The sequence below is a fragment of the Anolis sagrei genome, chromosome 7, assembly GCF_037176765.1.
Source record: "Anolis sagrei isolate rAnoSag1 chromosome 7, rAnoSag1.mat, whole genome shotgun sequence".
In the NCBI taxonomy this organism is placed as follows: domain Eukaryota; kingdom Metazoa; phylum Chordata; class Lepidosauria; order Squamata; family Dactyloidae; genus Anolis; species Anolis sagrei.
This window is the reverse complement of record NC_090027.1, coordinates 33,261,179-33,279,711: the sequence shown is the minus strand read 5'-3', so window position 1 is coordinate 33,279,711 and position 18,533 is coordinate 33,261,179. Positions and strand designations below refer to the sequence as shown.

Below are 18,533 nucleotides of genomic sequence, written 5' to 3'. Positions count from 1 at the left end.
TTGTTCCGTGTCCTAGTCTCCAGGGAAGCAGAAAACAAGCTTGCTCCCTCCTCCCTGTGGCTTTCTCTCACATATTTATACATGGCTATCATATCTCCTCTCAGCCTTCTCTTCTTCAGGCTAAACATGCCCAGCTCCTTAAGCCGCTCCTCATAGAGCTTGTTTTCCAGACCCTTGATCATTTTAGTTGCCCTCCTCTGGACACATTCGAGCTTGTCAATATCTCTCTTGAACTGTGGTGCCCAGAATTGGACACAATATTCCAGGTGTGGTCTAACCAGAGCAGAATAGAGGGGTAGCATTACTTCCCTAGATCTAGACACTATGCTCCTATTAATGCAGGCCAAAATCCCATTGGCTTTTTTTGCCGCCACATCACATTGTTGGCTCATGTTTAACTTGTTGTCCACGAGGACTCCAAGATCTTTTTCACACGTACTGCTCTCGAGCCAGGCATCCTCCATTCTATATCTTTGCATTTCGTTTATCAAAACCAAGTAAAATGATGTCTGACCATTAAATGGTAGCTGTTGTTACTAGGACACTATTATTTTAACACATGCCTAAATGTTGCTTTTAAACTTTATAATGAACTGCTTTTTGCAAAATTTGAAACTTTGATCATTCCAACATATAATTTAAACCTCATCAGTCAGTTAGAATCATTTTCTCTCATCTAAACAGTTAAACAATTATGGATAGGGCATGGAACAAATCCTGGGAATACCACATCTACGAGCTAGGATTTCATGATGCTACACTGAAGCAGAATAAAGTGTATGAGAAAGAGTAAACAAAAAGAAATATTTATAAGAGGATGGCATACCCAGGACTATTCTGCTTCATGACCTGAAACAGATGCGCAGAGGGCAAAATGATGCGACAGAGAATGTTTTAAGAATGGGGTCTAAAGCTAATGCATATCTGAAAATGGAGCTAATGAAGCAGTGCAAACCAGCTATATGCTGCTTACAAGACTTCAAGGGTAAAGTTACTGGTTTAAAACATATTGAGCAATTGAACACAATGAGCTGTGTGCTATAAAGAGGTTGGATGCATAAAGTGCATAGCCAAAGGCTATAAACAAATTGCAAGTTCTGATTTAGCTGATAACTATTAAAGCCATTTCAAAAGGATACTGTACTGCATCAAAACTGTATTTTGGTATATGACAACCAGGCTCTGTTTTTACTCTTTGTACGTGAATAGCAGAATTATTATTGGAATAGGTAACAGCTCAAATTTCTCTGTTCAAAAGTGATTCCATAAATATTATCAAAGAGGTCCACCTCCAGCTCCAAATTATTCCAATTACCATATAGCCTCATGTGTAAGCTGAACTAACAGAGGCCAAAATTATGTATTTTGATATGATCCATGGATAAGTGGAAGGGGAAATCACCAATGTCCCCTTGGGGAGAAGCCCCACTGGCTGCCACTACTGTTTCCCCACCCATCTATTCAAAATGGCCAGGAGTGGCAACTTGGCAGAGAAAGTAGAAGGTGTCAATACTTCTTTTTGGTTCTTCCCAGCTGGACTAAACTCTTGCCTTTTGCCATTTTACTCAGAGATGGTTCCTTTTTATATAAGAGTTAAGGTATAGTACTCACACTGACCCATGAATTAGTCAACCCAGGTTTTCTGAGCTAATGTTTTTACTAAAATGTCTAGACTTATGTATAAGTATATATGATATTATTCAGAGTTGAGAAAATGAACTCTTATTTGCTCACATAAATCCATCTTCAGAGACAGCATGTTGTGGGCTTACTTGCTGCAACAAGGAATGTCAAGGTAAACCATGTGGTGCAGTTTCTATTTGACTCATGAGCTGCTACACTTAATTTGGAAAGTAATGGCTTTGTTCTTTACCTTGTGTGTGACAGTGCAGACATCACAAACTGTGTGTCTGATTAAATGAAGTGCACCATGTGATAAAGGTACACAAAGCAATGTATTCACAGCAAAAAATGAAGTTATTAGTCAACGATTTGATTCTGACCTCTTCAAAGGCACACTGGACAAAGTGATTTATTTCAAATCAGACCATCTTCATTTCACAGCAGCTCTAAATTATATCATATACCAAAGAGAAAACATCCAGTTTTTTTCTTTTTGGGGTATTCCTGCATTTCTGCATAGGATTACCGTTGCCTATTAGTTTTCTTCATTTGCACCAATGCTAATAAAAGTTGCACACAAGGAAAACTAAGTTTCTATATGAGTTCTAGGGAAAACCAGATTCTCCATTGATAGTAACATTTCACATCAAATCACTAGTAGTTGGCTTGGGAAGCAAGTTATTTAAAGATCTGTTCTCTTTCATACGTTATTCTCTTCCATCACTACAGACATTGCTTTAAATTCCATTGCCTTCTCAACATCAACACTAAGATTGAGAAGAATGGCAAATTATAAAGATCTAATTATTTTTCCTGTATAATTTAGGAGTATTTCCTCACTGTTACAAATGTTTTAGCTTGCCCACAGTCCTCTATTACAACTTGTATATTATTTTTATGAAATTAAAAACAAGGAATCAATTCCTGTCCCGAAAGAATTAAGGACACAGCGGTGACAAATTTACTTTTGTTGTTCCATTTAGTAGCTGATGAACGTCTCACTCAATGTTAAGCTTTACATACATACACTTACAAACACGAGGACAAATGGGAAACAGACATGTCATAGATTTTAAACAGATTAATAGGTTTCCTGGGGACAGGGACTGGTTAGCTAGGATTATCAAGTGAAACAAAATCAACCTAGCAGACAATTGCCATTTTACATGTTGTGTGGCTATCTTCTCGGTGACAGAATTAAAATCTGGCAAATACTATAAAGAAAACATCATAGCTTTTACCTAAGCCAAGTAATAGGTATGCCAACAAATTAGCGATCATTAGTCTTCCCCAACAAGTGTTCAGACTCTCTTTGTCTGATGAAAATAGAAACATGGAAGTCAAGAACTTAGGCAGCACGGTCAGTTCCCAAACCGCCATACAAAGCGGTAGACTTCTCATCAAACCAGTTGTACACCTCTGCTTCAGCTACTAACATGCAAATAAAACTAGATACTCGCACCAATGATATCTGCACTTGGGGGGGGGGGGGGGCGCAGACACATGCCACGAATACATAAGCTTCCAGAAAGGATACAGACAAACAGCTGAACATGTCTCAAATATGAGGGAGGAAGTAGTATCAAGTTGGGAAAAAATTAACAGGTGCAAAGGATTAACCCATCATCATAAAGCAAAACCATGGTCCTCCTAAAGTACAGCCATGCCAAGTAATCCGATAGAGCAGTGTTTCTCAACTTTCCTAATGCCGCGACCCCTTAATACAGTTCCTCATGTTGTGGTGACCCCCAACCATAACATTATTTTCGTTGCTACTTCATAACTGTAATTTCACTCTGTTATGAATCGTAACATAAATATCTGATATGCAGGATGTATTTTGATTCACTGGACCAAATTTGATACAAATACCCAATATGCCCAAATTTGAATACTGGTGGAGCAGATTGATTTTATAATTTGGGAGTTGTAGTTGCTAGGATTTATAGTTCACCTATAATCAAAGAGCATTCTGAACTCCACCAACGATGGAACTGAACCAAACTTGGCACATAGAACTCCCATGGCCAACAGAAAATGCTGGAAGGGTTTGGTGAGCACTGACCTTGAGTTTTGGAGTTGAACCTAATTTGCCACACAGAACTCCCATGACCAACAGAAAACACTAGAAGGGTTTGGTGGGCATTGACCTTGTAGTTTGGAGTTGTAGTTCACCTACATCCAGAGAGCACTGTGGACTCAAACAATGATGGATCTGGGCCAAACTTGGCATGAATACTCAATATGCCCAAATGTGAACACTGGTGGAGTTTGTGGAAAATAGACATTGACATTTGGGAGTTGTAGTTGCTGGGATTTATAGGTCACCTACAATGAGAGAGCATTCTGAACCCCACCAAAGATAGAATTGGGCCAAACTTCCCACATAGAACCCCCATGACCAACAGAAAATACTATGTATTCTGGTGGTCTTTGGAGACCCTTCTGACACCGCCCCCCCCCTTCCCCGTGGTCTCAACCTCTATGTTGAGAAATATTGCAATACAGGGTTTAGTGGGATTCCTGCATCCGAACCTCAATGAACTGTGTTATCAACCTGGCAAAACAACAGGTTATTCAAGTGACTCATTATCGCTGAACTGCCATCACATTACAGTTGTTAATTAATACAAATACTTATACAAATTTTATTTTCTAAATAACCGATGAGAATTACAGGTACAACAGAACAAAGACAAAATATATTATTATTATTATTATTTACTCAAGGCAGCCAAAGAATACAGACATACTGAGTGAGGTAGCTCCTTCAAAGAGAGAGTGCAATCTCCTTGTAAGAATAGTTGCTGTGTTATATGAAGAATTAGCCCTGCAGGGCACGAGAAGAGCATGACTGAAACATGTTTCTACATACTGTAAGGATTGTGCTAATGACAGGGGTATGTGCCTCAATTTGTTCAAGGCAAATTTAGATCTGAGAACTAACAGTCTGTTGCATTCCTCTTTCAAGAGGAAGGAGCTTTCGAAAACCTATTGCCAAAAGCCATCCTACATTTGCTAAACATCATTCTATACTGCAAGGGTTTGTCCTACCTTCAGATTTAATGAAAACAGCATTAGTGAGAAGCCTGAAATTCTGCCTCATTAAAGAAAAATAAATGGAAGTATTTCATATATACCCTTTATAGTTTGATAAAGCTGTAAAATAAAAGACAATGTGATACACAGCCGGCAATGGAATATTTAATCAGGATCTATTAAGCTGTCAACATTAACTGAGGAAATCAATCATTTCCCCTTAAAAATCTCTCCTCTAATCCAAGTGTCTAGAACCTAAGCCAACCTGACACTCACTATTCTTGTTACTGTGCCAAGAATGCAGAGGTCAGAACACATACATTTGCATTCACCTATATACACAGTAAGACAAAGACTTCGGCGTTCAATACCGTCGCCAGGTAGCAATCCAAATTCCAAGCCTGCCACTGCACCATCATTTTGTGAACTCCCAATTTAAAACAGTTTTTAACCTAAAAGGTTTGGCAGACATCCACCCTCTTTTTAAGGACACACTGGCGAGCCTTTTCCATAGGAGTAGAAAACAGCTTTACATACGTGAGATGCTTGAGCTGCATAACAGGCAAAATCCTGTTATAAAACAGCACTGGTAAAAGCATGAGCTTCCTACAGTTTGAATAGAAAACACGGGGAACATCAATTCAGAGTACATTTTGCGGCACGGTTTTATTATTAAGCTGTTATCTTTCAATAAGGATGCTTTAACCAGAAGCAACATGAAAACCCCCAAAGCAGTGACTGGCTTGAAAGCAAACACTGCAAGATTTTGAAGCAGGTAAGGCACAGCTTAAGTCTGCATATCAACAGAATTTGAAGCCATCAAGCTTCAATGAAAGTGGAAAACTACAGTTATGTAAAGGAGGGGTGAGAAGGGACTCAATGTGACACACCCGATTGCACAGGATTGTTTTTCAGCACTTCTAAGCCAGAACGAGGATGTAAAAATATTCAAGAAGTGAGGGAATTTTCCTGACAAATAAGCCTAAGCAGCCTAATATGGGACATGAAGCCAAGACACAATTCTCAAGACATTCTTCCACTACGGTTGATCTGCCTGGGCCCATTTATCTATCACCAAAACAGCCAGGTATGCAAGGAGAACAAACAGAGATGATGGGTTTAGGGGAAGAGGAACAATTTCCCCCTCAGGTTGATGCACTTCTTTAGAAAAGATTACAGTGTTGATCCCGGGGGAGAGGCTGCAAGGAACGGGGGAGAGGCTGCAAGGAACGAAAGGAAAGCACTCAAGGTGTGGAAGGAAGAGAGATGGCTATAAGCAAATGGAGGACATGGAGGTGGAAGTAGAGAAACTGGAAGGTGGGGGAGGCAGAGTGGGCAGGAAAAGGAAGGTTCCTAGAAGAAACAAGCAAAAGGAAGGGGAACGGAGATCAGCGTTTTCTAACTCACTAGTTCAGCCATCCTAATTGGATTCAAACCCATCTTTAAAAGGTTTAAGTGCATGTTGTATTGTGGTAAATGCGTTAAGTATAAGGTTTGGTGCAGTTTGTGTGCACGTATATAAATATATAGAGAGGGAGGGAGAGCTTTTTTTACTTGTGGTAATTGTTTAGCTGTTGTATCAGTAGTGGTTAGAATAGAGGTATGTAATAAACATTTTCATTACAGGTTGAGAACCACTGTAGTAATATTTAATACGGATATTGTACTATGCTGATAATATGGTATATTGTATGTATGTATGTTGTAAGCCGCTCTGAGTCCCCTTTAGGGTGAGAAGGACGGCATATACATATCGTAAATAAATTACTTTTGAATAAAATTTATATATTTATGTATACACACACACATAAACAAACACATAGATACATATGCCAGTGCACATTAATTACAGTCCCTAGATCTATAGACCCAACAAAGCAAGCATATATCTCTCTATGAATACAGATATAGTTTCCCTTGACATTAAGTCTAGTCGGGTCCGACTCAGGAGTGGTGCTCACCTCCATTACTAAGCCAAAGAGTTGGCATTGTTCGTAGACACCTCCAAGGTCATGTGGCTGGCATGACTGCATGGAGCGCCATTACCTTCATGCAGAAACGGTACCTATTGATCTACCCACATCTGCATGTTTTCAAACTGCTAGGGTGGCAGAAGTTGGCCTAACAGTGGGAGCTCACCCCGCTCCCTGGATTCAAACTGCTATCCTTTCGGTCAGCAAGTTCAGCAGCTCAGCAGTTTAACCCACTGTGCCACCACACATCAGTATGTGGTGGTATAAAAGTATAGTAATAGTAAAAGTATAGTAATAAAAATACATTTCTGAGATTTCTAGGCTGCCTTTCTCCAGAGCAGACTCATGTAATCTTATAAACAGACACAGATATACACATACAAACAAGCACATGCATACATACATATGCCAGCACACACAGTTCCTAGACTCATAGACCCAACAAAGCATGTATATATACCTAGGAATACAGATACAGATGTGTGTATGTGTGTGTGTGTATATATACACACGCACATACACAGAAGCAAACACATACAGTAGTCTCTCGCTTATCCAACCTTTGCTCATCCAACGTTCTGTATTATCCAACGCAGTCTGCCTCCCACCTAGAATAATGTCCAGGTGGAAGAAAGAACCCTTGTCTGTTTTGGTGCTAAATTTGTAAATAGAGTAATTACTGCATAATGTTACTGTGTATTGAACTGCTTTTTCTGTCGATTTGTTGTAAAACATGGTGTTTTTGTGTTTAATTTGTAGAACCATAATGCAATTTGACGTTTAATATGCTTTTCCTTAATCCCTCCTTATTATCCAATGTTCTGCCAGGCCTGTTTATGTTGGATAAGTGAGACTCTACTGTACATACATAAGTATTCCAGCACACATTAATTAATTACAGTTCCTAGATCCATAGACCCAACGAAGCATGTTAATATCTATGAATACAGATATAGATGTGTGCATATGCATATATATGCATCACAGATAGATTGATCTATTTACATTTTGAAGATTTAAAAATAAATAATAATAAACTTTATTTATACCCTGCCACCATCTCCCCAATGGGGCCTCAGGGAGTTTAATATGTGGCTGAGCCCAAAAATAATACAACAAAATAATATACAAGACAATAGAAAATAAGCACAACAAATACATGATACAACAAAATAAAATAAACAATGCAAAACAACTTAATAATATCAGTCAGGGCGGGCCAAATGTGAAAGAAACAATGCTAAAAAAGTAGAAAAAGTGTATTTGTAAAAGAGGATTTCTAGACTGCCTTTCTCCAGAGCAGACTCAGGTCATCTTAAAAACACATAGAACACAAAACCGCATCAACTCAAAACTTATTATTATGTCGTATCAAAAGCATTGCATAAATTAGTATAAAGGTAAAGGTTGTCCCCTGACATTAAGTCCAGTCATGTCCGACTCTGGGGTGTGGTGCTCATCTCCATTTCTAAGCCGAAGAGCCAGCTTTGTCCATAGACACCTCCAAGGTCGGCATGACCGCATGGAGCGCCGTTACCTTCCCGCTGGAGCGGTACCTATTGATCTACTCACATTTGCATGTTTTCGAACTGCTAGGTTGGTAGAAGTTGGGGCTGACAGCGGAAGCTCACACTGCTCCCCGGAATCAAACTTACAATCTTTCAGTCAACAAGCTCAGCGCTTTACTCCTGCATCACAGATAGATGGATCTATTTACAAACACCAGCAAGTTCCTCTCTGTTTCCCCTTCCACATAACTGAATACAATCCCTGAATCTTGGCTGTATCATCTAACACCAGGCGTGGGCAAATTTAGGCCCTCCAGGTGTTTGGACTCCAACTCCCACAATTCCTCACAGCCTCCGGCCCTTTCCTGAGTCGCCGATTGGCTGAGAAAGGCGGTATACAAGTATAGTAAATAAAAATACATTTCTGAGATTTGTAGGCTGCCTTTCTCCAGAGCCAGGATAATACACTTGGAGGACCATCATCCTCGGACAACGAGGAATCGCCTAAGTATGTAAGTTCTCCAGAGCAGACTCATGTCATCTTAAAAAACATACACAGAACATAAAACCGTATCAGCTCAAAACTAATTATCGTATTCTCAGTTCTTGTGGGTTTTTTCGGGCTATATGGCCATGTTCTAGAGGCATTTCTCCTGACGTTTCGCCTGCATCTATGGCAAGCATCCTCAGAGACCTCACCTCTGAGGATGCTTGCCATAGATGCAGGCGAAACGTCAGGAGAAATGCCTCTAGAACATGGCCATATAGCCCGAAAAAACCCACAAGAACTGAGAATACGATAATTAGTTTTGAGCTGATACGGTTTTATGTTCTGTGTATGTTTTTTAAGATGACATGAGTCATCAGAGACCTCACCTCTGAGTCATCAGAGACCTCACCTCTGAGGATGCTTGCCATAGATGCAGGCGAAACGTCAGGAGAAATGCCTCTAGAACATGGCCATATAGCCCGAAAAAACCCACAAGAACTGAGTGATTCCAGCCATGAAAGCCTTCGACAATTATCGTATTATTATTTCGTATCAAAAACTCTGCATACATTAGTCTGAAAGTGATTTAAAAAATAGAAGGGGCGCAGGCGGCTAAATATCTTTTGACCAAAAATGGGCAACAACAACAGCATTGTCTGTAGCCTCCAACCATTCTTCCTCTGTACATGAATGTTAGGCAAAAGCATTGCATGTTGTTGTTCATTCGTTCAGTCGTCTCCGACTCTTCGTGACCTCATGGACCAGCCCACGCCAGAGCTCCCTGTTGGCCGTCACCACCCCCAGCTCCTTCAAGGTCAGTCCAGTCACTTCAAGGATGCCATCCATCCATCTTGCCCTTGGTCGGCCCCTCTTCCTTTTGCCTTCCACTTTCCCCAGCATAATTGTCTTCTCTAGGCTTTGCTGTCTCCTCATGATGGGGCCAAAGTACTCAATTTTGTCTCTAGTCTCCTTCCCTCCAGTGAGCAGCCGGGCTTTCTTTCCTGGAGGATGGACTGGTTGGATCTTCTCGCAGTCCAAGGCACTCTCAGAACTTTCCTCCAACACCACAGCTCAAAAGCATCGATCTTCCTTCGCTCAGCCTTCCCTAAGGTCCAGTTCTCACATCCGTAGGTGACTACAGGGAATACCATGGCTTTGACTAGGCGGATCTTTGTTGCCAGTGTGATGTCTCTACTCTTTACGATTTTATCGAGACTGGACATTGCTCTCCTCCCAAGAAGTAAGCGTCTTCTGATTTCCTGGCCACAGTCTGCATCTGCAGTAATATTTGCACCTAGAAATACAAAGTCTGTCACGGCCTCCACATTTTCTCCCTCTATTTTCCAGTTGTCAATCATTCTTGTTGCCATAATCTTGGTTTTTTTAATGTTTAGCTGCAACCCGGCTTTTGCGCTTTCTTCTTTCTCCTTGATTAGAAGGCTCCTCAGCTCCTCCTCACTTTCGGCCATCAGAGTGGTGTCATCTGCATATCTAAGGTTTTTAATGTTTCTTCCAGCAATTTTCACCCCAGCCTTGCATTCATCAAGCCCCGCACATCGCTATTTTATCGAGAATTGCATACATTAGTGTAAAACTGATTTAAAAAAAATAGGAGCGCAAGCGGCTAAACATCTTTTGACCAAAAACGGGCAACAGCGACGGCATTGTCTGTAGCCTCCAACCATTCTTCCTCTGTACATGAATGTTAGCTCAAAACATTGCAGATCAAAACAATAGAAGTTGAAAACAGTCTAAAAATACGTCCAAGACGACCCTGAAAAGCTGGCTTTCAGTTCAAAACTGCTTCAAAAAAACAACAACAAATAAATAGCAACAACAACAGAAGAAGAGGAAGAAGAAGGGAGAGCAATGAATCAAAAACACCAGCAAGTTCCTCTCTGTTTCCCCTTCCACACAACTGAATACAATCCCTGCATCTTGGCTGTATCATCTAACACCAGGCCTGGGCAAATTGAGGCCCTCTAGGTGTTTTGGACTCCAACTCCCACAATGCCTCACTGCCTCAGGCCCCTACGGAAAGGGCCTGAGGCAGTGAGGCATTGTGGGAGTTGGAGTCCAAAACACCTGGAGGGCCTAAATTTGCCCAGGCCTGATTTGCAGGCCGCAGATCTTACTCGCCTCAATATAACCGGCCAATGTGGCTGCCGGGCTGGTGAGGCCCAGCAGGAGGAAGAGTAGCTGGCACCACCCCAGCCGCTCTGTGAGAACCGTCGTCGCTGCCGCCATCCTCCGCTCCCGTCCGTCCTCGCCGCCGCCCAAACGCAACTGAAGCGCCAACCTCAGCTGCAAGGGCAAGCGCCGGCTTCCGTCACCGCGGTGGGAGGAGCCTCAACTAAGCCACGCCCCTCCCCGCTTCAGTTGCGAGGTCCCAGCGAAAGGGGCGAGGAGAGAACGCGCGAGCGGCATCTATCTCAACCAATGAGGGATTCGCGCTCTTCCTTTCGCTGCGCCCGCCTTCCTTCCAACGCCGGCCAATCAAAGCCAAGGGGAAATAAGAGCGGCGTTCTGCCTTTCCCGCCATGATTGAGTGTTTGAAGTGGGCGGGGCTTGGGGAATTCAGGTTGCACCAAATAGACAGTGTGTACTATACCACTTGACTGCAATATTATGAGTAATATTACATGTAATATAAATATATATAATTGTTATGTTGTATTATTATTAGTATTATATTGTATTACATTATAATATTATTAATATTATATGTGTATACAATATAATACTATTATGTATATAGTATATATACTATATATACTATATAGTATATATACTATAATATATAGTATTATATTATAATACTATAATATAATAGTATTATATGTGTATTAGCACAGCACAATATTAGTATTATCTATTCCTGTATTATTATTAGTATATTGTATTAGTATTATCTTACTAACATTAGTATTATCTATTACTGCATTATTATTAGTAGTATATTGTATTACATTATAATATTATTAATATTATATTTGTATACAATATAATACTATTATATAATAGTATTATATGTGTATTAGCACAGCACAATATTAGTATTATCTATTCCTGTATTATTATTAGTATTATATTGTATCAGTATTATCTTACTAATATTAGTATTATCCATTACTGTATTATTATTAATAGTAGTAGTATGTTGTATTACATTATAATATTAATATATTTGTATACAATATAATACTATAATATAATAGTTTATAATACTATTATATAATAGTATTATATGTGTATTAGCACAGCATAATATTAGTATTATCTATTACTGTATTATTAGTATTATATTGTATTACATTATAATATTATTAATATTATATGTGTATATAATATATTACATTATTAACACAGCACAATATTAGTATTATCTATTACTGTATTATTATTAGTATTATATTGCATTACATTATAATATTAATGTTATATGTGTATACAATATAATACTATTATATAATTGTATATAATACTTTTATATAGTAGCATTATATGTGTATTAGCACAGCACAATATTAGTATTATCTGTTACTGTATTATTAGTATTATATGTGTTATATGTGCATACAATTATTAATATTATATGTGTATGCAATATATTACATTATTAGCACAGCGCAATATTAGTATTATGTATTACTGTATTATTATTAGTATTATTTTGTATTACATTATACTATTATTAATGTTATATGTGTATACAATATAATACTATAATATAATAGTATGTAATACTATTATATAATAGTATTATATGAGTATTAGCACAGCACAATATTAGTATTATCTATTACTGTATTATTAGTATTATATTGTATTGCATTATAATATTATTAATATTATATGTGTATGCAATATATTACATTATTAGCACAGCACAATATAAATATTATCTATTATTGTATTATTATTAGTAGTAGTATTATATTGCATTACATTATAATATTAATATTATATGTGTATATAATATATTACATTATTAGCACAGCACAATATTAGTATTATCTATTACTGTATTATTAGTATTATATTGCATTACATTATAACATTAATATTATATGTGTATACAATATAATACTATTATACAATAGTATATAATACTTTTATATAGTAGCACAGCACAATATTAGTATTATCTATTACTGTATTATTAGTATTATATGTGTTATATGTGTATACAATTATTAATATTATATGTGTATACAATATATTACATTAGCACAGCACAATATAAGTATTATCTATTAGTGTATTATTAGTAGTATTATATGTGTATACAATATATTAAATTATTAGCACAGCACAATATTAGTATTATCTATTACTGTATTATTATTAGTATTATATTGTATTGCATTATAATATTATTAATATTATATGTGTATGCAATATATTACATTATTAGCACAGCACAATATTACTATTATCTATTACTGTATTATTATTAGTATTATATTGTATTGCATTATAATATTATTAATATTATATGTGTATGCAATATATTACAGTATTAGCACAGCACAATATTACTATTATCTATTACTGTATTGTACTATACTACTAAATGTAATATTACATGTAATATGAAATATATAATAATTGTATTATTAGTATTGTACTGCATTATATTATTAATATTGTATGTGTATACGAAGAGTTGGAAACGACTGAATGAATGAACAAGAACAAATACAATATATTATATTATTAGCACAGCACAATATTAGCGAGGAGGAGCTGAGGAGCTTTCTAATCAAGGTGAAAGAAGAAAGCACAAAAGCTGGGTTGCAGCTAAACATCAAAAAAACCAAGATTATGGCAACAAGAATGATTGACAACTGGGAAATAGAGGGAGAAAATGTGGAGGCCGTGACAGACTTTGTATTTCGGCCGTCACCACCCCCAGCTCCTTCAAGGTCAGTCCAGTCACTTCAAGGATGCCATCCATCCATCTTGCCCTTGGTCAGCCCCTCTTCCTAATACTAATACTATAATACTAATAATATAATGTAATATTGTGCGGTGCTAATAATATATTGATGCCATTGCTTCTGCAAACTTTCTACTCAAACTACTGAGAAGTTACCTAGCAGTTTGATAAAGAAGTCAGCTGCTTAGTGCGCTGTGGATTCTTGTCTGCCAGAGATTTCTAGGGCATCTGCTTTAGGCATATAATATCCTGCCTCGACAAGCGGAGGAAGCAAATGGACCATTGTGTCTCTTCCAGCTCTGCAACTGTATTACACTGTCCACTGGCATCCTCATCCGAAGCATTTGTGCTCCTGCAGCGCCAGGAGAGAATGTCACTGAAATATCAAGCTAATGTCAAGCTTTGCCACATTGCCCTGGCCCAGCAGTCGGTATATCCTAACTCAGCATCTATTCCCAGTGCTGCAAGGTATACAGATACACTTTTGGTGGCACAGTTAAAATGTTTAGAGGTGTAGGGTTGCCAAGGAATAAGAGAACTGCCTGCACCGAGCTCTCAGATTGATTTGTAGACTCTTCACCTGCAATAAGTGAAAAAGGACAACCTTTTGCTAATATCTGCAGGTTAGGCTGCATTGGAGCAGGGACTGGTAGAACCTGGCAACCCTATTCACATCCCAGTCAGCCTCCTACTGTAACAAGCTTATGCTCCTGGAGGGATATTACTTTTAGCTGTAAACCTATTAAACACCACTGAGAATTTTACAGCAGGAGCGATAAGCCGGTGCTTAATAGCATTTATATGCACAGTACATTTGAAGTTCTCAGAGCATTTCACACATATTATCTCAGTAATCCTCGCTGCAGCTCGTGGTCTGAGGCAGGCCAGTCTTGTTATCTGCAATTTATTGGCAGGGCAAGTTTAAAATGTTATGGTTGTGGGAAGATGTAATCCAGTGGTCTTCAGGTCAATTCCACGTCTAATATGTTTACTTGGGATGAAGTCCATTGACCTTCATAGGACTTGGGCATAGGTACAGCTATTGTAGCCGAAATCAGCGAGGCACTAAAGAACGGAGTGGATCTGTGCTACCTTAACAGCCAGAAGAAATATAGACCAAGCTTGAAGGAAATAACAGAGGTTGGATTTACTTTCAGGCTTGAAAAGATGTCTGATACGGAGTCTCCACTCAGAAGGAATCTGACATAACCATACAGTAGAAGACATTTTATCCCCTTTGTCAGCCATTCAAAAGACCCGATTGCTCCCCTAATTGAATCAGAAATGGCTAAGCCAGGATCCAAGCTTTCATTGCTTGGAGGCATCCTCTGTTTGGGAAGTGTTAACTGGCTCTTGATTGCTTGTTGACTGGAGTTATCCTGCTTCTGAGTGGTGTTTATTATTTATTTACTGACTTGATTCTGGTGTTTTTGTTATTATTATTATTATTATTATTATTATTATTTTACTAACACAAAAATACAGTATGTCACAGCAAACGAGATCTATATGCTGGATTTCGTATCACAAAATCACAAGTCGAACACTTCCCAAACGTCTAGGACTGTGTGATGTATTTTCAAATGATGCAGATCCAAGTCAGGTGGACTTTTGCAGTTTTGCAAAGATCGTGATTTTGTCGATGTTTATTGTTTCCAAATGCCGGCTGAGATTTTTTGGCACAGCTCCCAGTGTGCCGATGACCACTGGGACCAGCTGTACTGGTTTATGCCAGAGCTTTTTTGAGGTCCTGATAATGGCTGAGTTTTTCCTGTTGTTTTTCCTCAATGCGACTGTCACCCAGTATGGCGACATCAATAATCCAAACTTTTTTTCTTTTCCACAATCGTGATGTCTGGTGCATTGTGTTCCAAAACTTTGTCAGTCTGGATTCGAAAGTCCCACAGTATTTTTGAATGGTCATTTTCCACTACCTTTGCAGTTTATGATCCCACCAATTCTTTACTGCTGGTAGGTGGTACTTGTGACATAAGTGCCTGATTATTATTATTATTTGAGAAAATAACATTATTATTTTTATTATTATTATTATTATTATTTGAGAATGGAGCCCGCGGTGGCATAGTGGTTAAACGTCTGAACTGCTGAACTTGCTGACTAAAAGGTTGCAGGTTCAAATCCGGGGAGTGGCATGAGCTCCCACTGTTAGCCCCAGCTTCTGCCAACCTAAGTTCGAAAACATGCAAATGTGGGTAGATCAATAGGTACCGCTTCTGCGGGAAGGTAATGACACTCCATGAAGTCATGCCAGCCGTATGACCTTGGAGGTATCTATGGACAATTCTAGCTCTTTGGCTTTGAAATGGAGATGAGCACCCACCTTCAGAGTCAGACACAACTGGACTTAATGTCAGGGGAAAACATTTACCTTTACCTATTTGAGAACACAGAAATCCTAGACCTCTCTGACAACCATTATGTCAGACTACACAGAGAAGCCACTGAAATCCACAAGCATGTGGACAATTTCAACAGAAAGGAGGAAACCATGAAAATGAACAAAATCTGGCTACCAGTATTTTTAAAAACCTCTAAAATCATAACAGTAAATAAAGAACAACATTCAAGAAACAGGGGGATTCTACACAAGAAACAATCAGGGCCAACTAATCACCTCCCAACAAAGGATTCCCTCAGGCAGTAAGAAGCCAGACCTTGAAAACCGCTAGGCCATTAAATGGTAATCAAGGTGGCCAGTTGCTACATTCACACCTACCTCAAACAGACTTTTTCTCCCACCCTGGACATTCCACAGATATATAAAACCCTATTTTCCTAGTTTCCAACAGACCTCACAACCTTTGAGGATGACAGGTGACACATCAAGAGAGAATGCTTCTGAAACATGGCCATACAGCCCGGAAAACACACAACAACCAACAGTAGAACTCCAGACAGCAAGCAGTCAAAGGCCAGTTAACACCTCCCAGAGGATGCCCCCAGGCAACAAAGGCCAGGCTACCTCTGTGCAGGTACCCTCACTTCGTGGCTACTGAAATGCTAATGCAAACTGCAACATTCACACTTTCCTTAAACAGACAAGGCTTCCTTCTTCCACCTTGAACATTCCACAGGTGTGTGTGTGTGTGTGTGTGTGTGTACACACACACACACACATACTCTACTTGTCTCACTGCCCACAGAACTTCCGAAGATGCCAGCCACAGATGCAAGTGAAACGTCAGGATAGAATGCTGCTGGAACATGGCCATACAGCCTGAAAAACTCACAGCAAACTAGTGATTCTGGACATGAAACCTTCAACAATACAACAGACGGACTGCATCAGTAGAAAGTAAATATAATTGATTCAATGGGGGGGGGGGGGGGTTCTTGTCTGGGACCAAACATATAATAGCTGTTGCTTAAGAGCATTTATTTGAATTAGTTTTCTGAGGTTATTTATGATATAGTTTCTTGCATAATAGTTCCTTGCTTCTGGTGCACTTTCTGCGATGACTCCCCTGCCAATATCTTTTCAGAGCAGCGGTGCTTCTCCCTTCCAGGACGTCTGTCTTCCCGTCTCTGTCTATTCCAGTTTTACAACCTCAGCTCTAAAAGACAAATTATGGTGTCAAGACTATATACCAAGTGCCGCTCCTTGAACTTTAGTCCTGGGATTGTAAAGGAGGCGTGTGGAATGTGAACCTTTTGCAGCCTCATATTTAAAGTTATCCATCGACTAGGTGAAGATGGCCTTGAAAATTGCATCTGGAAGGGGGAAAGGGAATTACATATATTACAGGTCGCTTGGGGAAAATCTCATTCAGATAAATGAATGCTCTTAAGCGGCTGCTTCATTTTAAAATAGGGGTGAAAAGATTTGGTCTTCTGAAACCAGAGGATGTTTGCCCAGAAGTTGAGAAGGTGATGTTTGCTAAGTTGATCGTTGGACTTTATTACAATGGTGCTCAGTGTATGATCACTATGACCAAAGTTCAACAAGAACCACCTGATCGGAATTTGGACAAAAAAATAGTTTTCTTTTTTTACAATACTCCCCAAATCAGAGCTCTCCATCTTGTATATTGTGACATTGCCCTGAATACAATTGCTAGACTGACCTAATGCAGTCCTGTTGAATCAACTGCTGAATGATTAAATCTGCACTTATGTAAATTTTAGTGACTCAGTGTTGGGAGTAGTAACTGAGCATTGTTTGAGATTCACACAGTCATTGACAGGAGATCAGAATTAGGGCAAAAGGAAAGGTGAGAAGGGAACACACAATAACAAAGCAATGACTGGAAAACGATTTTAACAAGATGACATCGGTGACGACATGTTTTAATGGTTTTTATATATGTTTTCATATTGTTATGTTGACTGTTTTTAATTGCACTTTTATGAATGCATGGTATAACAAAAGACCCAAGGCTGGAAGCTTATTAATATTATGCCCGGGCAGGATGGATCGTCCCAGAGGTTTTCCTTTCCTAAAAGAAAAAAAATCCCACCCCTGTGCCTCCAATATGATAGCGAGACGATGATGGGTATGTGTTATGATGAGGTGAACACTGCTCTGCTCATCTTTAAACCTTCTTTTGAATTAAATCTGCCACCAACCTAAGGTGTTTTAGGATTTTTTAAAAAATATATTTGAGGTAAACTTTTCTCACTCCTGCCAACACTGCTTTTATCCCTGGCTCCCAAACAACTGTTTGTTGAGAGGCTTTTCTGTAGTAACAGGGTGTTAAAAATGCTGGAACTATCACAAAGGCTTGACGATGGAATGATGTACAGTAGAGACTTTGTTGAAAGTCAAATAGAATAACTTTTATTTTAAAAACAGACAACTAACAACTCCTGAGAGTTACAAAAAGTGTGACTTGTTACAAAAAGTACTTTAGCTTGATTGGTTGCTTGAACAGTTCTCTTCACTTTGTTCCAGACAGAGCTAACCAAACAGAACTAACTATTGGTAACAAAACCCTTGC

At 38.8% G+C, this 18,533-nt stretch overlaps 1 protein-coding gene across 4 annotated transcripts in view; it reads right to left on the bottom strand.

Moving 5' to 3' along the window:
* Nucleotides 1-10,944, bottom strand: part of APLP2 (amyloid beta precursor like protein 2) — a 77,668-nt gene extending 66,724 nt beyond the window's left edge. For 2 of the 4 annotated variants that reach the window (XM_060787441.2, XM_060787442.2), the window contains exon 1: nucleotides 10,773-10,943. In XM_060787441.2, the coding sequence (XP_060643424.2) occupies nucleotides 10,773-10,880 (108 nt within the window). In that variant the 5' untranslated portion in view covers nucleotides 10,881-10,943. Of the gene's footprint in view, nucleotides 1-10,772 lie in introns of all 4 variants that reach the window. The other 2 variants (XM_060787440.2, XM_060787443.2) reach the window with 2 other exon arrangements.
* Nucleotides 10,945-18,533: the final 7,589 nt, after the last annotated feature.